Source organism: Anomaloglossus baeobatrachus, chromosome 12 (assembly GCF_048569485.1).
Source record: "Anomaloglossus baeobatrachus isolate aAnoBae1 chromosome 12, aAnoBae1.hap1, whole genome shotgun sequence".
In the NCBI taxonomy this organism is placed as follows: domain Eukaryota; kingdom Metazoa; phylum Chordata; class Amphibia; order Anura; family Aromobatidae; genus Anomaloglossus; species Anomaloglossus baeobatrachus.
Genome location: NC_134364.1, coordinates 49,630,418 through 49,655,899, shown reverse-complemented (window position 1 = coordinate 49,655,899; position 25,482 = coordinate 49,630,418). Strand labels below are relative to the sequence as shown.

Here is a 25,482-nt window from a genome sequence, read left to right as displayed (position 1 = left end):
TTTTGTCACTTATTGAACCCTTCTCTCCCAATGGTGTTTGGTGGCTTATTTTCACTTTCTCCATCCAGAATGGAGGAACTTTGATCATGGTTACTCTTCGGCTCTTTTTGGACTTTAATTTTTCTTTTCAAATACCATTTTTCTTTATGAAGTTGATATTTCTTCTCCAAACCATGTCTTCAAAATAAAATACTCCGGATGATTCCTTAATTTGTAAATGATCTTGCTGTTGTTACCGCAGCTCTACGTAAGCCTGTTGATGGATACCCGTTCCTAATGGTGTCCCAATTTTGTTGATGAGTGCAGAATATTCTGTAGAATCCGCACTTATCAGCCGCCTTCTTATAATTTTCGAGTGGGTTATCTCAGCCTTGCAGTTCCTACCTTTTTGGATATCAGGAAAAATGATTTCAGCGCAAGGCAATGCAGGTTATGATACTCAGGAGTCCAGGCTAATAATATTGGCTTCACTTACATTCTCACTTTGCCATGCAAAAGAGATCAGTTCGAAGCAATTTCTAAATAATCCCTAAAGTCAGGAGATTTGACAGCATTCCCAGAGACTTGTTACAAATTGGGAAATCATCTATGTGTAAAATATTATTTGATGTTTTCCAGCCTCTTGTAAAAAAAAAAAAAAAAAGTTGGTTGGTGGTAACGCTCAATGTTTTCTGTGCAGGAGTTGTCCTTGAGTTGTTTGCTGAAGTTGGGGCTCTACTTCTTCGCGGGGCTCTTACCTTATTCTTACCTAATTATTTCCTCGTTCTTCAATCGAGCACGGTGGACCTGGGGAGACCAGACGACCATTCAAGGACTCCTGACTCATTTACTTCGAGAGGAGTATGGGACATTCAGTCTGGTAAAAAAAATGTCCTTCTTATTTCCTCTTCCTTTGAAGTTCCGTAGAACTTTCAACGCAATAGAACCAGAAATTCCTTTCGTTCCCTTTTTTTTTTCAAGTGTTTAATCTGTTATTTAGCTGAATACAGTGGCTGGAATTAAATCCGTACCTCTGATTAATGTTGTTTAAGGGACAGATTCAGAAGTGCCTCTCTTTATTCTTTATTTTCTTTTATTGCTTTGATGGCCAACCAAAAAGTAATCATAAGGGCTTAGAATAAAAATATTGGATGCAATTCCAGCAGACTGCTTGAGCCAATGAGATACATGAATATAACAATAATAGTAATATTGATTCATTTTTATAGCGCTGTTAATTCCACAGCGCTTTATATACAATAGCAACACTGTCCCCATTGGGGCTCACAATCTAAGTTCCCTATCAGTATGTTTTTGTGTGTGAGGATACCGGAGAACCCGGCGGAAAGCCACGCAAACACGGGGAGAACATACAAACTCCTTGCAGATGGTGTCCTTAGTGGGATATGAACCTAGGACTATCTACTAGTCTCGTATCTCATTGGTTGCATGCTTCATAATTTACACTTCTCTCCAATGGTAATGAAGATAGAGCGAAAAATAAAACAATAAATAGAGAATCACGAATTTTTCCCTTTTGGCAAATTATTACAAAATTATACAGTCGAATCTCTCCCAACAAATGCCTGTTATGTCTCACCTGGAAAGGTGGTTCCTCAAAGTCTTTGATCCATATTAGCAGTCCTTAGGCAGCACGGACAGATGGTGTTGGTGCAGCAGAGTAATCCAGATTGAACAATGAAAGTTGATGCCAAAGAATGGCATTTGGAAAAAGGACTGAAAGACAATAGGACTGACAATAGGGTCTTATTTGGGGTAATGGTAGATCTTGGAGGGAGATGAGAGGCTCACCTGAGGTAGTTGTGTAAGCCATAACTGCTATCCAAGCATAGATACTGCTGCTACAACACCCCTGGAGTGGATGCAGAAGTTGAAGGAGGAGATGGGACAATGCCGCGCTGCCGTGTGGAAATAATCCAACCATAGTATTATTTTGCCTTCTTCAGGGCAGGCTTTTGTCCTGAAGAAGGTGAAAGTGTTCATCGAAACGCGTTGATGAATAATCACCATTTTACTACTTGAGTTGGATTATTTTCAGACGGTAGTGCTGTGTTGTCCCATCTCCTCCTTCAGCTCCTACAGAATGGCATTTGGAGGAGCAGAACTGGAAATATAGAAGCTGAGTTGAAGGCACAGCAACTAGAATAGCGAAGTTGAAGTTACACATTCGACTTGGCAACGCGGCGCCGGAGAATCAGAGCTGAGTAACACAGGAGGTTCAGCGGTAAAACTGTTCCTGTGGTATATCAGAATTAACTCCGTGATGTAGCAGAGCTCAGTTTGCAACATAGTCCAAAGTAGATCTGGTTCAGCAGTAAGGCTGGGTTACCAAGCAATATTACAGAGCTCGGTTTGCCACAGAGTCCAAGGCAGAGCTAGCCAAGGTATAGTAGAGTTGCCAAGCAATGTAACAGAGCTTGGTTTGTTACAGAGTCTAATGTAAAATTGACTAGAAGTACAGCAGGTTAGCCCTGTAATATTGCGGAGCTGGGTATGTCAATAAGTACTAGGGATCCCCAAGCAAGGAAGAAGTCCACAATAGTGGTGTTTAGAGATGAGCGAACCCAAAGTTCGGTGTTTGCACCAAACACAGACTTTTAATAAAAATCAGGGTTTGGTTTTGGAGTTTGGGTGCTTTACCTATGATATCACTCTTTCCAGCATCCCTGTGCTCGGCTACACTCGGTCATCTGCCCAGTCTGACCCGTGGAAGTTTGGTTTAGCGGGACTTTAGATAAAGTTCAGTTTTGGACCTGGACTTGATCTGAACCCCAATAGAGGTCACTAATTGGGCAGGTCGGGTCTCCGCCTACATGTAGCCCGCCATAAACAGGTCACTTCCGGGGTGAATGGGCCGGGATTTTCCTTTTCTTTTGTTATGGTGCACACTACATCCGGTCACACTGTTACGGCCCCACTGCAAGCTGTTCAAACACTGGGAGCGGCTCTTACTGGGCTGAGCACTGAGCGTACCCGAGCACAGCGATGATCGAGTGATTTGCATACGTAATGCACCAATCTCCGAATCCAAACTAATTTTTTTATAAACTCTGTGTACATTTGTGGCATATTCTGTGGAATTTTTTTTTGTTTGTTTTCATTTCACTAGTAAAGTATTTTCTGGATTGCTAAAATATCTTTTTTATTATAAACAAATTCTTAATGATAAACTTCCAAACCTAACAGATTTTTGTATTCCTAGGCAAAATCAGAAGCAGGATCCAGTATGGGAGACACTTTCATGTAAGATCATGACTATATTTAATCTTGGGTCTCGGGGTTACCTTCCCTCCTTGTGGATACCACCAGCTGTATTAGGGAGTCTTTATAGAGTCAAATAATTTGCATTTACTTAAGCAAATAATACATATACTATGTGTACTCGAGACAGTAGCAAACACTTCTTCAGATTCTGCTAAGAATTACATTTCAAGGGAATCTGTCATCAGGATTTCTCCCTCCAAACTCTTTATATGTACACGTAGCTCTTTCAAAGACAAGTTCAGCAACACCTTTACATGGCCGGTCCGGTTCTTCCATTACTGAGAAATCAACGTTGTAATTGTTATGCAAATGAAGCTGAAGAGCTATGGTAGATCTGTGTCAAGGTGGCTATGGAGAAAGTTAAGGACAGAGACTCCTAGACTGCCCCTTAGACCAGGGGGCTGTAGCTATCCCTGATCTCAGAGTTACTACTGAAGGTGAGGATGCCTGAGCCGCCTTACCTGCCCTGCTCCTGACCAGCCCTGATCTTTTACCCCATACCCAGTAGAGGGCCGGAAGAGGAGTTATTAAACCAACAAAGATAGACGAACAGGGCAAACGAAAACTCAATCATACATCACGCTCATACAGAGGTCTAAGACAATAAGAGGTAAGGAGAAAAATAAGAGCATGGAGGAAACAATAAGATGACGAGAGCACAACTACTCCAAGCACAAAGCAATACAATCACCAGCAGGACTGGGACAAAACAGTACACAGATCAACACAGCAATAAACTATAATCAGCATGGGTAGACAGGTTTCACGACCTTAAAAAGCCAGGGAGCAAATGTGATAGGTTTATAACAACATGTGATCCTAGAGGTAACCAGCAGGCTAGCAGAGGTTAAGGGGTGCTTCACACACAGCGAGCTCGCTGCCGAGATCGCTGCTGAGTCACGCTTTTTGTGACGCAGCAGTGACCTCATTAGCGATCTCGCTGTGTGTGACAATGAGCAGCGATCTGGCCCCTGCTGCGAGATCGCTGCTCGTTACACACAGCCCTGGTTCGTTTTCTTCAAAGCCGCTCTCCCGCTGTGACACACAGATCGCTGTGTGTGACAGCGAGAGAGCGACAAATGAAGCGAGCAGGAGCCGGCATCTGACAGCTGAGGTAAGCTGTATCCAAGATAAACATCGGGTAACCAAGGTGGTTACCCGATATTTACCTTAGTTACGAGCCTCTGCAGCTCTCACGCTGCCTGTGCTGCCGGCTCCGGCTCTCTGCACATGTAGCTGCTGTACACATCGGGTTAATTAACCCGATGTGTACAGCAGCTAGGAGAGCAAGGAGCCAGCGCTAAGCAGTGTGCGCGGCTCCCTGCTCTCTGAACATGTAGCTGCATTACATATCGGGTTAATTAACCCGATGTGTACTGTAGCTATGGTAGGAGAGCAAGGAGCCAGCGCTCAGTGTGCGCGGCTCCCTGCTCCCTGCACACACAGCTGTGCGCTGGTAACTAATGTAAACATCGGGTAACCATACCCGATGTTTACCTTAGTTACCAGTCTCCGCAGCTTCCAGACGGCAGCTCCGTGCAAGCGCAGCGTCGCTTGCACGTCGCTGCTGGCTGGGGGCTGTTAACTGGTCGCTGGTGAGATCTGCCTGTTTGACAGCTCACCAGCGACCATGTAGCGATGCAGCAGCGATCCTGACCAGGTCAGATCGCTGGTCGGATCGCTGCTGCATCGCTAAGTGTGAAGGTACCCTAACTCTTGCTAGCCTAACCATGAATGAGCACACAACTGGTTGACACCCGAGCCTGCCTCTTTAACTCAGAAACATCAGAGAAACCATAGGGTGGAGTGTCAGGATCTGTAGTGTGAACAATGTCTGATGCTGCCATGACAATCGGCAGGTTTTGAGCAAAACGTAGTGTGATAACCATAAGCCTCCGTCACTCCAGGTCTATTCCCCTCCCAGTGCCGCCTCCTCCTGACAGCCCCATTGCCTGAAGTCACACAGCTTTTCCATTATTCCAAACTAAATACTCACACTAACATTTACTGAATTACATTGACTATACCACAGTTATTTCTTTATCAGGGGTATTATTCCCATCATTGTTGTATGTACTGTAGAATTCTGGATATAAGATTTTTATTTGTATATTTGTTTTGGGGGGATTTTTTTTGTGTAGGTTTCAAATTATCCACATGTTTACGGAAATCACTCCCGTGGCTTCGGGCTTAGCACTCTTATCATTGGTACTGTGTTTTACTAACAGGTAAGTATCAATATTTCATTTTTTAATATGACCATTTATGTAATAATGTGGGAATTTATCCCAAGTATGTAAAGTCCATTTTATCTCTGTTTTGACGTTATTTGCTTGAAATTTATCAGTATCAAACTTATCACCTTTTTAGACATAACACTTGTTTTCCACTTTTACCTCTATACCCCCCAACTTACTGAAGTGAGAATTGTGATTTTATTTTTTTTATAAAGTCGCATTTGATAAATCTAGCTTAACCCTTACTTGTCTAGCTAACTACACCAACTATATAAAAGTTATACAACTGGTGTAAAATAGCAGAGTTTTTGTACAAAATATACATATAATTTTTTAAAAAAAACTTTTTTACAACAATGGACTTCTGAAAAAGTCAGTAAATTCCTCCTCTAGTTCTACTCCTTTGTCACTTTTTCGGAACTCAGAAGTCAGTTTTCAACTCTTCCACCTTCTTCCATAGTCGGAATGTTCACTGATGGTGTTGAGGTGGCGAGCAAGTGCAACCAAAAGGGTAATCTGGGCATATCATTTAGTGGGAGGGGCTTAACTAAGCGCCTGATGCAAGGCAGACACCAGGTACCACTCCTAGGGCAGTCACCAGGCCTGTGGCAGCTGACCCCCAGGACAGGCAGTGGACTTAGGTGCAGGCAGGTACAGGTGGGATGGCTGAGGCAGACAGGAAGGTGGGGATGGACAGGTATGGTGGCCACAGGAGGGACAGATAAGTGTTGAGGAGGACCTTTCCATCAAATACTTGATTAACCTCTTGACATAGGGGATTGTGGGAAGTGTGTCGATTTGCCTTACATACGTCTGTCATCAGAGCTATCCAAGATGTCCCCAGATGACATGATAGACTTGCCATAAGCATCACCACAGATCCGCCCAGATGACATCATAGACCTGCCCATCAGCATCACCACAGATCCGCCCAGATGACACCATAGACCTGCCCATCAGCATCACCACAGATCCGCCCAGATGAGACCATAGACCTGCCCATCAGCATCACCACAGATCCGCCCAGATGACATCATAGACCTGCCCATCAGCATCACCACAGATCCGCCCAGATGACACCATGTACCTGCCCATCAGCATCACCACAGATCCGCCCAGATGACACCATAGACCTGCCCATCAGCATCTCCACAGATACGCCCAGATGACGTCATAGACCTGCCCATCAGCATCACCACAGATCCGCCCAGATGACACCATAGACCTGCCCATCAGCATCTCCACAGATACGCCCAGATGATGTCATAGACCCTCCCATGAGCATCACCACGGATCTGCCCATTGGTTAACCCATGAACTGTCCCACTAAATGGGCACATCCCAACATATCCACGCCCCTAGCCTATATAAGATGCCACATGGTTTTTCTCTATTCCTTTTGTTCTCTTGGCGCCATTACTGTGATCAAGAAGAGATTTCATATCTGACTGTGTGTGTGTCTGATGTTATTTCCTTATCAGTCACTTGATCCACACCAATTAGGCCAGGCAGTAGGCAACACGTGAACCCTGCTTAAGAGTTCACCCTATCATAAGTATGGGAAGATGGACTGAGGAATAGGTTACGGGACAGGAGCACAGGAACCTGACAACTATCTAGCAGACTGGAAGCTAACTAACTAAGGTTGTTGCACAGGCACCTCCCCTAATGGGAGGGTGCTCTAAAAACTTAGTGCCTCTCAACTATAGGCTAAGAGACATTTCCGGGAAATAGCATGCCAACCCTTTAAGAGGAGGGCAGGTGTACGCTCCCTAAGTTTATTCTCAGGGAGCCTGTGTGGCTTGCCCAGGCCCCAGTAGGAGGAGTACGCAGGCTAGCACAAGGATGACCGCGGGAGAGGAAGCAGCAGAGCTGCGATGGTGAGTGATTCGGCGTACAGCAGGGATGCTGGCGCTACACACATGGTGGTTCTAAATGACTTTCAATTAAATGCTTTATTTACTCCTTATGTCACTGCATACCCTGGATATATGGACATAGATTCCTTTTAAAGGGTTTTTGTGAAATTAATAGATGAAATAAATCTTGCTCGGTAGTCAGCTGATGGCTGCAGATCTGGTTCCAGAAGCTCTAGGTAGATAAGAAACTACAGTTTTCTTCTCCTGCAAATAAAGTGACATCCCGATTGAGGACCTTCTGTGTGTCCCCATGTCCTAATATGTTATATAAAAAGATCTACTAATTATTACTTAGGAAATATTAGTGGTTAGTGCCTATGTTGCTCAAAGTGATTAGATTATGTATAGATTTATGTCGTTTTACCATGACATCTTTCTTACTTCTTATTGCAGAGGGTCCACTGCTTCCATTGTTTCTCTTTTCACCACAATGTTTCTTGGATATTCATTATTCTTCTCTTGGAGAGCAAATTTAGACATTACTAAACCGTTGTTTCTGGGAGTGGTAAGTTCACTGTTTAGTATATAGACATTTGAAATAAAATCATGATCAAATCTGTATAATATCCATTAATGTAACCCAAAACTCACAGTTCCTATGTCATCATGTCTAAAGTCCTTGAGGCCTCTTTTTTTTTTTTTGCATTTATGCCATGAGAATAGGAGGTTTTATGTCTTACTATATATCTTTCGCACTTCCATCAAAAGTAATGGCGAGACAAAGCGGTTTCTTCGCTTTGTGTTATTAATGGGGGGTTAATATAGGTGTCGAAAATTTGGTAACGTAATATAGACTCTTGTACCCCAATGTTTGTTTTCCATTTCTTACACTAGAAGCTTATAAACTTGTTAAAACTCATTAGCTGGGGTAGATTGGTAATTGCAAGGTTATGTTTGTACAATAGAGATACTAATACTGGTGACTGTACCCTACAGGAACATCAGGTTTAAATTTTCTGTTTCCAATTTTGTAGGTGTGTCTTTGCTCTATTTTTCAATTACCTTCCCTTTTAATGGTGGGCTTGTGCCTGTCACCGACTGGAAAACGTCACAAAGTAAAAATCGTTATACAGTGTATAAATATCAAAACTAAAAACTGTGTGATAAAGGGATGTCTGTGGCCCTTTAGGAAAGGGAGACTTATGTTGGGCTCTCCACTATTTCACTATTTTGACAGATGTGTGAGACTTCCTGCTTCTGAACTGGAAATATCAATATGTAGGAATAGATTGGGATTGTGCAGCTTGTTCTCATAGAATGGTAGAGTTGGAAGGGACCTCAAGAGCCATGAGGTTCAACCCCCTGCGAGTGCAGGTTTTCCTAAATCATCCCAGCTATGTTTAACCAGTTCCTGCTTGAAGATTTCCATTGATGGAGAGCGGTAGCCTGTTCCACTCCCTGACTGCCCTCACTGTTAGAAAGTTTTTCCTAACGTCTTCTCTTACATGCTGGATGTACCGTAGTTGTAAAAGACAAAATCCCGTGTAAGGCTACTTTAACACATCAGTTTTTTGGCATCAGGCACAATCCGGTGTGTGCCTGATGCAACGGATCCGGCGCAGAATATGCAAAAATGGATGCGCCGGATCCTTTTTTTTGATGGATCCGGTATACCTGATCCATCAAAAAACGGATCCGCGCATCTGTTTTTGCATCAGTTTCGTCCGTTTTTTTTCTGGATCCGTTTTTTTCAATAAATTGGAGCATGCTCAGTTTAAAAAAATGGATCCGGCGGCCACATCAGTTTTTTGCTGGATCTAGTGTCCATAGGCCTCCATTGTAAATCACGCTGTATCGCGCCGGATCCGGTGCGATGCGGTTTTTTGTCAGGGACAAAAAACATTATAAGGGACGTTCCATCCGGCCGCCGCATTAGCCAATTACGACGGATCCAGCAAAAGCCGGATGCAACACAACGCCATCAGGCACAATCTGGCACTAATACAAATCAATGGGGATAAAACGGATCCGGTTCCGGATCAGTTTTATCCGTTTTTTTCCGGATTGTGCCTGATGGGAAAAAAACTGATGTGTGACAGTAGCCTAATATGGAACAGGAGGAGGGTAGAAACAGTAACTGAGGTAAATCCTGTCAAAACTTATCTTCAGCATGCTTTTGAGTATGTACAGAAATAATCAGATCACATTTACAGGCAGCTGTATCTTTTTTTTTTTTTTAAGATTAACCTTTATATTCAGATATGTCCTCATCTTGCAGATTGACCCTTTTGATGCAGCTGTGTCCTCCTTCTTTACCTGTACTGCAGGGGAAGCTTCCTGTAACAATAAAAATCACCAGATGATGAGTGCAATGTCAAAACATCTGATTTGCTCATGATATGTATTACTTTGTCCCATAGGTGGAGAGGTTTTGGATGCAGAGTAATATTGTGGTATGTAGCCTGGCGGGACATGGCTTGGCCTTATTGATGGGCAGCATAAGAACAAGAATGGCAAGCAAAAAGTTGACTCTCTTCATGGAATGGATTTTCACAGTAGCAGTGGTTGCTCGTCATATACAAACTAACTACAGGTAGGTCTAGGTTGAGCTTTGTAGACCAGTTATATTAGGATAGCATCTTCAGTCTAGATCATGGGGTACAGACAAAAACCAGAAGGAATGCGGGTTCGCTCTCTCGTGCCCAATGGTCTAGATTTGTGGCGTTATGATAGTAATTATTCAATTTTCACTCTTTTTTTAGTATTTGTGACCAAAGTAACAATTACGTAGTGGACAAGTTTGCAAGGAACATTTTGTTCTCGATGCCTCAGAATGCGATCGTTTTGCTGAGAGGTGATCTGCCCGGCAATTCTATGCGTTACCTTCATTTTTGTGAGGGACTTCGTCCTGACCTGTCCCTGGTGGATCAGGAGGTGAGTGTAGAGACAAGTCATACAGAAAGCATGACTTCAGCTTTTAGGATGCTTTGGACTATCCGAAAACTTGTGGGGCTGCATGAACCACATTCACCTTGACGTAATAGTGTGCATGTGAGTGACTAGAGATAAGGCCATCTTAGGGGTAAATGTGATCCAAATATGAGCATTGGTCTGACAGTTCCACCTAAAACAATGTAGCATACAACTTTGATTAAGAATGTCTGTTGTGGAGCTTCTTCCAATCTCCACCATTACCATCTAGAAAAACTAGACCAGTGCTAAGACCTGCGCACATAACTGGATTATTCTCAAGTTCTTCAAAGGGTAAAATTGCAAAGTATTTGTAAAATTAAGCAACTTTGCAATCTACCTCTTGTTAAAAATCCTCTCTATTCTTAAGAGCATACAAATAATTACAGTAATTCTATAAGTTACTGCTTGTTGCCTACGTTAGCAGCCACTGCTGCAGTCTATCAGAGGTGGATAGTCTCCTCGGTAAGGAAAGAGCTTGTAAGCCCTGCTCTGGAACTGGCTGGTTTATTCCAACTTCAGTGCCACTGGGCTTTTCTGATGCTGCAGAGGCAAATCTGCCTGTGCTTTCAGCGTCAGAGAGAACACAGTGGGTGTGAAGATGCCACTCTTTCGAAATGTCAATCAGTCAGGAGCTCACCACCCCCTGGTAATCGCAAAGCCAGGAGTTGGGGAGTTGTGCGTTCTTGAAAACACATGATCATGCAACCCCCAGTATGACATCTCTAATTACTTGTGATGATGTCATTTTGGGTTTGCTCCTCAAATATCCTCAGTGATCTGACTGTCCTGTAGACTACAGGACCCTTCTTCTCCTCTCCTTTTGTGGTCAAACTCAAGGGCACATTGGGAGACATAGGACTCTCAAGTAGCCCATTTGCCCAGTAGACCATTCTCCGAGCAGCCCATCCTCCGAGCACCCCATCCTCTGAGCGACCCATCCTCCGAGCAGCCCATCCTCCGAGCAGCCCATCCTCCGAGCAGCCCATCCTCCGAGCAGCCCATCCTCCAAGCAGCCCATCCTCCAAGCAGCCCATCCTCTGAGCAGCCCAGTCTCCGAGCCGAGCAGCCCATCCTCCGAGCAGCCCATCCTCCGAGCAGCCCATCCTCTGAGCAGCCCAGTCTCCGAGCCGAGCAGCCCATCCTTCGAGCAGTCCATCCTTCGAGCAGTCCATCCTCTGAGCAACCCATTCTCCAAGCAGCCAAGTCTCCGAGCAGCCCAAACTTCCATCCTCAGATAACAGATATTTTATGGTGGATCTTTGGAACATGCAATGTAATCAACAGTGCACAGGTTGATTTTAACACCTCCATTGCTTTTAATGACGTTGGGTCCTGCAGTTTATAAGGCATGTTACATGTATGTGTCTCTCTCCGCAGATGATGACATATGAGTGGTATCTACAAAAGACAGAAAAACACTTGCCAGGCGTCTATTTTCCAGGCAATAAGTGGAATCCAGTAGCCGTAAAACTTCCAGATGGAACCGTTACCTTTAATCTTCAGCATTTGCTCGCAGTAAATGAAAAGTAAGGCTTATGTATACTGTGGTGGGTTTATCTTATGTCTGGATAAATAGATTGCAAGCTCTTGGGCCGGGCCGTCTTCTTGATTTGTACCCTGTTTCTGTACACATATCGCATCAGGATCCTTCCACGTGAAATGTAAACAGGTAAAGAACATTGTATATTTCTTTTTCGCTCCTAATTGGGAGACCCAGACAATTGGGTGTATAGCTACTGCCTCCGGAGGCCACACAAAGTATTACACTTAAAAGTGTAAGGCCCCTCCCCTTCTGCCTATACACCCTCCCGTGGGATCACGGGCTCCTCAGTTTTCATGCTTTGTGCGAAGGAGGCACACATACACGCATAGCTCCACTGTTTAGTCAGCAGCAGCTGCTGACTATGTCGGATGGAAGAAAAGAGGGCCCATATGGGGCCCCCAGCATGCTCCCTTCTCACCCCACTTTTGTCGGAGGTGTTTGTTAAGGTTGAGGTACCCATGGCGGGTACAGAGGCTGGAGCCCACATGCTGCATCCTTCCCCATCCCCCTTAGGGCTCTGGGTGAAGTGGGATTTACCGGTCTCCAGGCACAGAGACCGTGCTCCGTCCACAGCCCCTGGGGAATCTGCTGGATATGGAGCAGAGTATCGTCAGGGACAGGGCCCTGCTACGACAAGGTACTCTGTGTCCCCGTACAATCCGCGCGCACACTGCAGCATTGCTGGGTGTGTTAGTGCGCCGGGGACAACAGCGCTGCGCGCTGGTGCCATTCCTATCTACAGCTTTGCTGAGAGGGGACATGTATTGAAACTGCCGCGCGGCCACTGTTGTCAGCGCTGCGGCGCGGCTGGGACTTGTGGTGCGCCGGGGACTTCCGCGCTGGCCGTGCATATATCACGGCCGCGCTTATTACTCGAGTCCCCGGTTTTCTGCGGCCTAGTTTCGTTTCGTTCCCGCCCCCAGGCCTGCCAGTCAGGGGAAGGGCGGGACGCTGTATAGAATGTCAGCGCAGAGGGCTGGAGTCTGCTTTGCATACTCCAGCCCTCACACTGGGCACAGTGGGACGCCAGTTTCCCGCACTTTGTTTGAGGCACGCCCACGATCCCTCTCTTCACAGGACGCCGGCAGCCATTCCTGTGTGCAGTCTGAGCTGGAGAGAGGAGACTGGGAGACCCAGACACGGGATTCTGGTGCCCACACACCCGCTTTTCAGCGGGCGGTAAGCTGCCCTCAAGGGCTGACCCCACTGGTGCCGAAGTGTATATTGTATTTTATGCTTGCAGCTTTACATTTCACTGTACGGTCGCTGGGGATCCTCTGCTATATACCCTCCTAGATTCTCAGAGGACACAACAGCATGTCGACCGCAAAAAGCAAAGGTGCCAAGGCACAGGCTTTCTATGCTGCTTGTACCGCTTGTGGGGCTGTTCTACCGGCAGGTTCCACTGACCCCCACTGTGTGCAGTGCTCGGCCCCTGTGGCACTTGCTCGGCCGGGGCCTCTGCTGGAGGTGACCCAGGCAGAACCTCCTGTAAATACTGTCCAGGTGACAGGGACGGAGTTTGCAGTCTTTGCTGACAGATTGTCTATGACTATGACTAAAATTCTTGAAACATTGCAGTCTAGACCAGTACCTCAGGCCATGGACACTGTTAACTCATTGCTCCCTGGTCCCCCTCAGTCGCAACAGCTCCGGGATCCGGGGGTGTCTCTTGCATCCCAGGGTGATGGCTCTGACTCGGACGACAGTCCCAGACAGCCTAAACGAGCTCGCTATGAGCGGCCCTCGACTTCATCACACTGGTCAGGGTCCCAGCAGGAGGACTCTCTGTATGATGAGGTGGAGATGGCTGATCAGGATTCTGATCCTGAGACCGCTCTCAATTTGGATACACCAGATGGTGACGCCATAGTGAATGATCTTATAGCGTCCATCAATAAAATGTTGGACATTTCTCCCCCTGCTCCTCCTGTGGAGGAGACAGCTTCACAGCAGGAGAAATTCCATTTCAGGTATCCCAAGCGTAAATTAAGTGTTTTTCTGGACCACTCTGACTTTAGAGAAGCAATCCAGAAACACCACGCTTATCCGGATAAGCGTTTTTCCAAGCGGCTTAAGGATACACGTTATCCTTTTCCCCCAGACGTGGTCAAGGGCTGGACCCAGTGTCCCAAGGTGGATCCTCCAATCTCCAGGCTCGCAGCTAGATCCTTAGTTGCAGTGGAAGATGGGGCGGCACTTAAAGATGCCACTGAAAGGCAGATGGAGCTCTGGTTGAAATCCATCTATGAAGCTATCGGCGCGTCGTTTGCTCCAGCATTCGCAGCCGTATGGGCACTCCAAGCTATTTCTGCTGGTCTTACACAGATGGACACGGTCACACGTACATCTGCTCCGCAGGTGGCACCCTTAACCTCTCAAATGTCTGCATTTGCGTCTTACGCGATCAATGCTGTCCTAGACTCTACGAGCCGTACGGCAGTGGCGTCCGCCAACTCCGTAGTTTTACGCAGAGCCTTGTGGTTAAGAGAATGGAAGGCAGATTCTGCTTCCAAAAAGTGTTTAACCAGTTTGCCATTTTCTCGTGACCGACTGTTTGGGGAGCGCTTAGATGAAATCATTAAACACTCCAAGGGTAAAGATTCATCTTTACCTCAGCCCAGACAAAATAAACCCCAACAGAGGAGAGGACAGTCGGGGTTTCGGTCCTTTCGAGGCTCAGGCAGGTCCCAATTCTCCTCGTCCAAAAGGACTCAAAAGGATCAGAGGAGCTCAGATTCTTGGCGAACTCAGTCACGGCCAAAAAAGACAGCCGGAAGACCCGCTACCAAGGCGGCTTCCACATGACTTTCGGCCTCCTCTCTCCGCATCCTCGGTCGGTGGCAGGCTCTCCCGCTTTGGCGACATTTGGCTGCCACAGGTCACAGACCGTTGGGTGAGAGACATTCTGTCTCACGGGTACAGGATAGAGTTCAGCTCTCGTCCTCCAACTCGCTTCTTCAGAACTTCTCCACCTCCCGACCGAGCCGATGCTCTGCGGCTAGCGGTGTCCACTCTAAAAGCGGAAGGAGTGGTGACCCCCGTTCCTTCTGGAACAAGGTCACGGTTTTTACTCCAATTTGTTTGTGGTGCCAAAAAAGGACGGGTCTTTCCGTCCTGTTCTGGACCTAAAACTGCTCAACAAGCATGTGAAAACCAGGCGGTTCCGGATGGAATCCCTCCGTTCCGTCATCGCCTCAATGTCTCAAGGAGATTTCCTAGCATCAATAGACATCAAAGATGCTTATCTCCACGTGCCGATTTCTCCAGAGCACCAGCGTTTTCTACGCTTCGTTATAGGAGACGAACACCTTCAGTTCGTAGCCCTGCCTTTCGGTTTGGCGACAGCTCCAAGGGTCTTCACCAAGGTCATGGCAGCAGTAGTAGCAGTCCTGCACTCTCAGGGTCACTCGGTGATCCCTTATTTGGACGATCTACTTGTCAAGGCACCCTCCCAAGAGGCATGCCAAAACAGCCTGAACGTTGCGCTGGAGACTCTCCAGAGTTTCGGGTGGATCATCAACTTTTCAAAGTCAAATCTCACCCCGACCCAATCGATAACATACCTTGGCATGGAGTTTCATACTCTCTCAGCGACAGTGATGCTTCCGCTGGACAAACAGCGTTCACTACAGACAGGGGTGCAATCTCTCCTTCAAGGCCAGTCACACCCCTTGAGACGCGCCATGCACTTCCTAGGGAAGATGGTTGCAGCAATGGAGGCAGTCCCTTTCGCGCAGTTTCATCTGCGTCCACTACAATGGGACATTCTCCGTCAATGGGACGGGAAGTCGACGTCCCTCGACAGGAACGTCTCCCTTTCTCAGGCGGCCAAGGAATCTCTTCAGTGGTGGCTTCTTCCCACCTCATTGTCAAAGGGAAAGTCCTTCCTACCCCCATCCTGGGCGGTGGTCACGACGGACGCGAGCCTGTCAGGGTGGGGAGCGGTTTTTCTCCACCACAGGGCTCAGGGTACGTGGACTCAGCAAGAGTCCACCCTCCAGATCAATGTTCTAGAAATCAGAGCAGTGTATCTTGCCCTACAAGCCTTCCAGCAGTGGCTGGAAGGCAAGCAGATCCGAATTCAGTCGGACAACTCCACAGCGGTAGCATACATCAACCACCAAGGTGGCACACGCAGTCGGCAAGCCTTCCAGGAAGTCCGACGGATTCTAACGTGGGTGGAAGACACGGCTTCCACCATTTCCGCAGTTCACATCCCAGGCGTGGAAAACTGGGAAGCAGACTTCCTCAGTCGCCAGGGTATGGACGCAGGGGAATGGTCCCTTCACCCGGACGTGTTTCAGGAGATCTGTCGCCGCTGGGGGATGCCGGACGTCGACCTGATGGCGTCACGGTACAACAACAAGGTCCCGGTTTTCATGGCACGGTCTCACGATCACCGAGCTCTGGCGGCAGACGCCTTAGTTCAAGATTGGTCGCAATTCCGACTACCTTATGTGTTCCCACCTCTGGCATTGTTACCCAGAGTGCTGCGCAAGATCAGGGTCGACTGCCGTCGCGCCATCCTCGTCGCTCCAGACTGGCCGAGGAGATCGTGGTACCCAGATCTGTGGCACCTCACGGTAGGCCAACCATGGGCACTACCAGAACGACCAGACTTGCTATCTCAAGGGCCGTTTATCCACCTGAATTCTGCGGCCCTGAACCTGACTGTGTGGCCATTGAGTCCTGGATCCTAGCGTCTTCAGGATTATCTGGAAATGTTATTACCACCATGAGGCAGGCTAGAAAACCATCCTCCGCCAAGATCTACCACAGGACGTGGAAGATATTCTTATCTTGGTGCGCGGCTCAGGGAGTTCCTCCCTGGCCTTTTGCATTGCCTACTTTTCTTTCCTTCCTGCAATCCGGGTTGGAAAAAGGTTTGTCGCTCAGCTCCCTTAAAGGACAAGTCTCAGCGCTATCTGTATTTTTTCAGAAACGCCTAGCACGACTTACTCAGGTGCGCACGTTCCTGCAAGGAGTTGGTCATATCGTCCCTCCTTACAAGCGGCCGTTAGAGCCCTGGGATCTGAACAAGGTTCTAATTGCTCTCCAGAAGCCGCCTTTCGAGCCTATGAAGGATGTTTCCCTTTCTCGTCTTTCACAGAAAGTGGCTTTTCTAGTGGCGGTCACGTCTCTTCGGAGAGTGTCCGAGCTGGCGGCGCTCTCATGCAAATCTCCCTTCCTGGTGTTTCACCAGGACAAGGTGGTTCTACGCCCGGTTCCTGAGTTTCTCCCTAAGGTGGTATCCCCCTTTCATCTCAATCAGGATGTCACATTACCTTCCTTGTGTCCTCATCCAGTTCATCAATTTGAGAAAGGTTTGCATTTGTTGGATCTGGTCAGAGCACTCAGGATCTACATTTCCCGCACGGCGCCCTTACGCCGCTCGGATGCACTCTTTGTCCTTGTCGCTGGTCAGCGTAAAGGATCGCAAGCTTCCAAATCCACCCTGGCTCGGTGGATCAAGGAACCAATTCTTGAAACCTACCGTTCTGCGGGGCTTCCGGTTCCTTCAGGGCTGAAGGCCCATTCTACCAGAGCCGTGGGTGCGTCCTGGGCATTACGGCACCAGGCTACGGCTCAGCAGGTGTGCCAGGCGGCTACCTGGTCGAGTCTGCACACCTTTACCAAGCATTATCAGGTGCATACCTACGCTTCGGCGGACGTCAGCCTAGGTAGACAAGTCCTTCAGGCGGCGGTTGCCCACCTGTAGGACAGGGCTGTTTGACGGCCCTATCACGAGGTATTCTTTAACCCACCCAGGGACTGCTTTTGGACGTCCCAATTGTCTGGGTCTCCCAATTAGGAGCGAAAAAGAAGAAGGGAATTTTGTTTACTTACCGTAAATTCCTTTTCTTCTAGCTCCAATTGGGAGACCCAGCACCCGCCCTGTTTTCTTAGGGATTTTTGGTTTTTTCGAGTACACATGTTGTTCATGTTGAATGGTTTCAGTTCTCCGATGTTTCTTCGGATTGAATTTGTCTTTAAACCTGTTATTGGCTTTCCTCCTTCTTGCTTTTGCACTAAAACTGAGGAGCCCGTGATCCCACGGGAGGGTGTATAGCCAGAAGGGGAGGGGCCTTACACTTTTAAGTGTAATACTTTGTGTGGCCTCCGGAGGCAGTAGCTATACACCCAATTGTCTGGGTCTCCCAATTGGAGCTAGAAGAAAAGGAATTTACGGTATGTAAACAAAATTCCCTTCTTTTCACATGTCTGTTACTTGCTACCTCATTGCTGTTAATGAGCAATATTGGTGAATGGAGTTAATCTAGCTCTGATTGTGGCTGTTTAACATATTTTATGATTAAGTCAATAATAACCACCGTGATTGACAGTTGAGTTTCATTAACAGTTTTGCACCATGTGCCTTCCACAGCCACATTACTAAATGGGAAACTGCTGGGGAAATCAGACATGGAAAAAGACTAAAGGCTGCTTTACACAGTACGACCGATTGTGCGATTTCACAATCGATCGTACCCGCCCCCGTCCTTTTTGCGTCACGGGCAAATCGCTGCCCGTGTCGCACAAAGTTAGTAACCCCCCGTCACACATACTTACCTCTCGTGCGACCTCGCTGTGGGCGGCGAACGTCCACTTCCTGGAGTGGGAGGGACGTTCGGCGTCACAGCGACGTCACACGGCCGCCGGCCAATAGAAGCGGAGGGGCGGAGATGAGCGGGACGTAAACATCCCGCCCACCTCCTTCCTTCCACATAGAGCCGGTGGCGGCCGCGGGAGGCAGGTGAGCTGCTCATCGTTCCCGTGGTGTCACACGGAGCGGCGTGTGCTACCACGGAAACGATGGTCAACTAAATTAAACGATATTGTATGTGTAGCGATCAGCAACTTCACAGCGGGGGCCAGGTTGCTGATGTGTTTCACACACTGCAATGTCGCTGGGGAGGTCGCTATAACGTCACAAAACCGGTGACGTGACAGCGATGTCGTTTGCGATGTTGCAGTGTGTAAAGCCACCTTAAGTCAAGGTTTGTTAAAAGGTCAATATTGACTGATAGGATTGGTACTCCTAATAAGTGACACTAATCCTTTTCCTCTCTGAAGAAACAATTTGCATATTTAAATTTCCAGAGGAGCATTGCATGGCATATAGGTCTCCTTACACTGGCTTATCACTCTCCACAAGAAGATGCATTACCACTTTTTTTTATAGAAAGCCTTTTTAAAACCACTTTAAGGCTGCTTTACACGGTACGACCGTTTGTGCAATTTCACAATTGATCGTACCCGCCCCCGTCCTTTTTGCGTCACGGGCAAATCGCTGCCCGTGTCGCACAAAGTCGGTAACCCCCCATCACACGTACTTACCTCTCATGCAACCACGCTGTGGGCGGCGAACGTCCACTTCCTGGAGTGGGAGGGATGTTCGGCGTCACAGCGATGTCACACGGCCGCTGGCCAATGGAAGCGGAGGGGTGGAGATGAGCGGGACGTAAACATCCCGCCCACCTCCTTCCTTCACATAGCCGGCGGCGGCCGCGTGACGCAGGTGAGCTGCTGTTCATCGTTCCCGGGGTGTCACACGGAGCGGCGTGTGATACCACGGAAACGATGAACAACTAAATTAAACGATATTATGGAACCTAGCGAGCAGTACATGACTCACGATTTGTGAGCGATACTGCGTCGCTAGGAGGTGTCACACAGGCCGGCATCGCCAGCGATGCCGGATGTGCGTCACAAAAACCGTGACCCCGACGATCTATCGCACGATAGATTGTCTGGTGTAAAGCAGCCTTTAGGCATCTTAGTCAATAAGAAGCTAAATTGGAGTGCCCAGTGTCAGGCAGCAGCCACCAAAGCAATTAGGGTGATGGGATGCATTAGAAGAGGTCTGGGGGCACGAGATGGAAACATCATTCTCCCTCTGTACAAATCACTTGTCAGACCACACTTGGAGTATTGTGTGCAATTTTGGGCGCCGGTGCTCAAGAAAAACATTACTGAACTTGAAAGGGTTCAGAGGCGGGCTACCAAAATAATAAATGGAGTGGGTGCATTACAATACACGGAAAGGTTATCAAAATTAGGTCTATTTACTCTAGAAAAGAGAAGACTTAGGGGAGACCTAATAAATATGTACAAATATATCAGAGGGCCATATAGAGATCTCTCCCATGATCTGTTTGTACCAAGGACTATGACAAGAACAAGGGGGCATTCTCTTCGTTTGGAGGAAAGAAAATTCCTACATCAGCATAGAAGAGGGTTCTTCACGGTAAGAGCAGTGAGGCTCTGGAACGCTCTTCCTGAGGAAGTGGTGATGGCCAACTCACTGAATGAGTTTAAGAGAGGAATGGATGCTTTTCTTGATAGCAAAAGTATAGAAGGTTATAAATAGCATAATCTTACAGGTAGATAGAAGAGCGACCTAGATTATTAGAGGAATGGGGGGGGCTGCAATACCAAGACAGGTTATTAAACTTGGGGTTATTTAGTTTGGAAAAACAAAGGCTTAGGGGGATCTAATCACAATGTATAAATATATGAGGGGACAGTACAGAGACCTTTCCAAAGATCTCTTTACACCTAGGCCTGCGACTGGAACAGGGGGCATCCGCTACGTCTTGAGGAAAGAAGGTTTAATCATAATCACAGACGAGGATTCTTTACTGTACGAGCAGTGAGACTGTGGAACTCTCTGCCGCATGATGTTGTAATGAGTGATTCACTACTAACATTTAAGCAGAGCCTGGACGCCTTTCTTGAAAAATATAATATTACCAGTATGTATATTAGATTTTATGACAGGGTATTGATCCAGGGAACTAGTCTGATTGCCGGATGTGGAGTCAGGAAGGACATTTTTTCCCCATTGGAGCTTATTTGACACATTGGGTTTTTTTTGCCTTCCTCTGGATCAACGTGTTAGGCTACGGGTTGAACTAGATGGACTTAGAGTCTCCCTTCAACCTTAAAAACTACGAAACTATGAAACTTTATTCACTGTCTTTTCCTGGCTGCACAATGAGTTAACTGAGTGCGTGTCAGTGAGCTCATTTTGATTAGAGAGTTTGTAACCTTTAGCTTCCTTCTCCTAATCGGCGCCAGCTCTTATGACAGCCTGACGAGTCTATAATGTTATCTGTCTTTTTCTGAGCTCCTTTCATAGATCATAGTTGAATGTTTACATAAACAAACAGCCTCTATACGCCAATCAATGCAAAATTAAAAAAAAACAAAACAATTCTAAAAATTATTTTTAGCCCCAAGTACCTGTAAGCAAGTATAAAAAAAAATTAAATTCCCCAAACGTGAACAAACCCCTCTAACCCCTACCCCCCCCCCCCCCCAGGCGATTTTCCGTTTTTCATTTTTGAGTTTTGCTCTCATTTATACGAGAGCCATAACTTTTTTTTATTTTTCCATCAATCTTGCCATATGAGGGCTTGTTTTTTTGCGAGACGAGTTGTACTTTTAAATTAAACCATGAGTTTTACCATATAGTGTACTGGAAAATGGCTAAAAAATTCCAAGTGCGGAAAAATTGCAAAAGAAAAGTGCGATTGCATGATTTTTTAGGGTATTTTATTCACCGTGTTCACTATATGGTAAAACTGATGTGTGGGTGTGATGTCTCGGGTCGGTGTGAGTTCGTAGACACCAAACATGAACAGGTTTACTTTTATCTAAGGGGTTAGGATTCAGAAGTGTTTCCAAGTAAAGTGGCGCACGTTTTGCGCCATTTTCCATGACCCGTAGTGTTCTCATTTTTCCGGATATGGGGATCACTGATGGCTTATTTTTTGTATCTTGAACTGTACCATTTTTGCGCAGATGCTACGTTTTGATCGCCTGTTATTGCATTTTGCACAAAATTTGCGACAATCAAAAAAACGTAATTTTGGCGTTTGGAATTTGTTTACCGATCAGATTAATTGATTTTATATTTTGATAGATCGGGCATTTCTGAATGTGGCAATACCAAATATGTGTGCATTTTTAATTTTTTTAACCCTTTAATTTTTAATGAGGCAAATGAGGGGGGGTTATTTGAACTTTTAAGGGTTTTTTTTGTTTTTTTTTAAATTTTAAAACCTTTTTTTCTTCTTTTACTAGTCCCTCTAGGGGCCTATAAGGATTGGCTGTCTGATCGCTGATTCATTTCTGTTGATCAGAGCTGCACAGCTCTGATCAGCAGAAATGCAGGATTCTTGTTAAAGCTGGCATTCTGTTGGCTGTAAAAGGAGCTACGTTGTGATAGCGACAGGATTCATCACATGACCTGTCACTACCATGGCAACTATCAGTTCCCCGTGATCGCATCATGGGGCATCCGATGGCGGCAGGGAAAGGCGCGATCCCAGCTGCGGCTAATTTAAAGGGAACCTGTCACCAGTTTTATGGCCTATAAGCTGCGGCCACCACCAATGGGCTCTTATATACAGCATTCTAACATGCTGTATATAAGAGCGCAGGCCGCTGTGAGAACATAAAAAACACTTTATAATACTCACCTGAACCGGTTGCTGCGGTGCTGGTAGGCCCGGTGGGCGGCGCTGTTCTCTGGGACCGGCGCCTCCTCTCTCGGACATCTTGCTCCTCCGTCTTCTGAAGCCTGTGTGCATGACGCGTCCACGTCATACACACTCGCCGACACTGAGGTCCTGCGCAGGCGCACTACAATACTTTAATCTGCCCTGAGTAGGGCAGATCAAATTGCGCCTGCGCAGGACCTCAGTGTCGGCGAGTGTGTATGACGTGGACGCGTCATGCACACAGGCTTCAGAAGACGGAGGAGCAAGATGTCCGAGAGAGGAGGCGCCGGTCCCGAAGAACAGCGCCGCCCACCGGGCCTACCAGCACCGTAGCAACCGGTTTAGGTGAGTATTATAAAGTGTTTTTTATGTTCTCACAGCGGCCTGGACTCTTATATACAGTATGTTAGAATCCTGTATATAAGAGTCCACTGGTGGTGGCCGCAGCTTATAGGGCATAAAACTGGTGACAGGTTCCCTTTAAATCGCACTGTCACATTTTGACAGCGTGATTTAAGGGGTTAACAAGAACCAAAGTCAGCTCACCCCTCTTCACTCCCGGACTCCAACCGATGCAGGGAACGCCCAGGCCCGGGCGGAAAGACAACTTCAAAAAGGCAAATATCCAGCATCAAGGAGAGTAGTAGATTAAAACTTGCTTTTATTTCATGCCATGAATAAGACGCTCTGGTCGAAACGCGTTGGTTTACACGCTTAATACTTGTGCCTCTGTGCTCTCTGGACTACATTTTGTTTTTACTTGTCGAAATAAAAGCAAGTTTTAATCTACTACTCTTGATGCTGGATATTTGCCTTTTTTAAGGGGTTAACAGGTGCAGGTGGATCGCAGATCCCTCTGCGCCTGCGAGGCACACATGTCTGCTGTACAAATCAGCAGACATGTGCGGGGATCACCACCGGCTCATCGCAGCAACTGGTGGTAATTACCCCTTCATGATTTAGGACGTACCGCTACGTAATAGGTCGTGAAGGGATTAATACCATGACAGTTAAAACAGTACAGTGTACAGAATAGGACTATGATGGATCATTTATCGGTTGTTTTGTGTTTCTCAATGTTTTGTAAATATACAATTTTTTTTACAAGTCTAGAAAAGCGCAGCATTCAATGCTTTTCTACACTTTTACAAAAAGTCTCCCTTTTTCTCGCTGTGCTCCACTGGGTAATTAGTGAATACAGAAGTCACCATTAAAGTATACATTTATCCTCCATGAAAAGGTATTCTGCAATTCTGCAAAGCCTTTGTGACGGATTCCTTTTTCTAAAGTCTTTTGAATGTTTGTTTTCATGTGTTTTTATTTTTGCCTCCAGTAGGGAAACGTTTGTATGCATCGGACTGAATGAAGGAGATCCGACGTGGAGGAAAACGCATTCGCTGTGGCCGTGGGGATGTTGTGAGAAGCTGGTGTCCAAAAATGTCATTTTCAATGCTGAGAAATGGATCAATCTGACCGGCAATTTGTACAACTGGACGGAAGAGTTTGGAAAGTATGTGCCGTCTGATTATACCAGCAGCATTGTAAGCTTGAGCTTATATATGGCTCTTATTAGTGCCCCCTACAGGTCATCTGATGACATTGCAGCCTGAATGATTAGTTATGTCGTCTATTAGTTTTGCACTGTAGATGTCAAATCAGGAAATATTTTTTTAGACTGTTTTCCAAAGTTTTTTCATATTTGCAATAAAAAAAATGAAAAATGAAGTTTCCCTTTAAATGATCAGTACATATATACAGTACAGACCAAAAGTTTGGACACACCTCATTCAAAGAGATTTCTTTATTTTCATGATTCTGAAAATTGTAAATTCACATTGAAGGCATCAAAACTATGAATTAACACATGTAGAATGAAATAGTTAACAAAAAAGTGTGAAACAACTGAAAATATGTCTTATATTCTAGGTTCTTCAAAGTAGCCACTTTTTGCTTTGATTACTGCTTTGCACACTCTTGGCATTCTCTTGATGAGCTTCAAGAGGTAGTCACCGGAAATGGTTCTCACTTCACAGGTGTGCCCTATCAGGTTTAATAAGTGGGATTTCTTGCCTTATAAATGGGGTTGGGACCATCAGTTGTGTTGTGCAGAAGTTTGGTGGATACACAGCTGATAGTCCTACTAAATAGACTGTTAGAATTTGTATTATGGCAAGAAAAAAGCAGCTAAGTAAAGAAAAACAAGTGGCCATCATTACTTTAAAAAATGAAGGTCAGTCAGTCCAAAAAATTGGGAAAACTTTGAAAGTGTCCCCAAGTTCAGTGGCAAAAACCCTCAAAAGCTACAAAGAAACTGGCTCACATGAGGACCGCCCCAGGAAAGGAAGACCAAGAGTCACCTCTGCTGCGGAGGATAAGTTTATCCGAGTCACCAGCCTCAGAAATCGCAGGTTAACAGCAGCTCAGATTAGAGACCAGGTCAATGCCACACAGAGTTCTAGCAGCAGACACATCTCTAGAACAGCTGTTAAGAGGAGACTTTGTGCAGCAGCCTTCATGGTAAAATAGCTGCTAGGAAACCACTGCTAAGGACAGGCAACCAGCAGAAGAGACTTGTTTGGGCTAAAAAACACAAGGAATGGACATTAGACCAGTGGAAATCTGTGCTTTGGTCTGATGAGTCCAAATTTGAGATCTTTGGACCCAACCACCATGTCTTTGTGCGATGATGAAAAGGTGAACGGCTGGACTCTACAGGCCTGGTTCCCACCGTGAAACATGGAGGAGGAGGTGTGATGGTGTGGGGGTGCTTTGCTGGTGACACTGTTGGGGATTTATTCAAAATTGAGGGCATACTGAACCAGCATGGCTACCACAGCATCTTGCAGCGGCGTGCTATTCCATCCGGTTTGCGTTTAGTTGGACCATCATTTATTTTTTCAACAGGACAATAGCCCCAAACACACCTCCAGGCTGTGTAAGGGCTATTTGACTAAGAAGGAGAGTGATTGGGTGCTACACCAGATGACCTGGCCTCCACAGTCACCAGACCTGAACCCAATCGAGATGGTTTGGGGTGATCTGGACCGCAGAGTGAAGGCAAAAGGGCCAACAAGTGCTAAGCATCTCTGGGAACT

General features: G+C 46.4%; 1 protein-coding gene across 2 annotated transcripts in view; it reads left to right on the top strand.

Moving 5' to 3' along the window:
• TMEM260 (transmembrane protein 260) overlaps positions 1–25,482 on the top strand; it is a 142,202-nt gene that overhangs the window by 110,544 nt on the left and 6,176 nt on the right. For both annotated transcript variants that reach the window (XM_075331282.1, XM_075331283.1), the window contains 8 exons: positions 680–859; positions 3,203–3,243; positions 5,406–5,492; positions 7,814–7,925; positions 9,781–9,953; positions 10,123–10,294; positions 11,711–11,859; positions 23,721–23,897. In XM_075331282.1, coding sequence (XP_075187397.1) covers positions 680–859; positions 3,203–3,243; positions 5,406–5,492; positions 7,814–7,925; positions 9,781–9,953; positions 10,123–10,294; positions 11,711–11,859; positions 23,721–23,897 — 1,091 coding nt within the window. The remainder of the gene's footprint in view (positions 1–679; positions 860–3,202; positions 3,244–5,405; positions 5,493–7,813; positions 7,926–9,780; positions 9,954–10,122; positions 10,295–11,710; positions 11,860–23,720; positions 23,898–25,482) is intronic.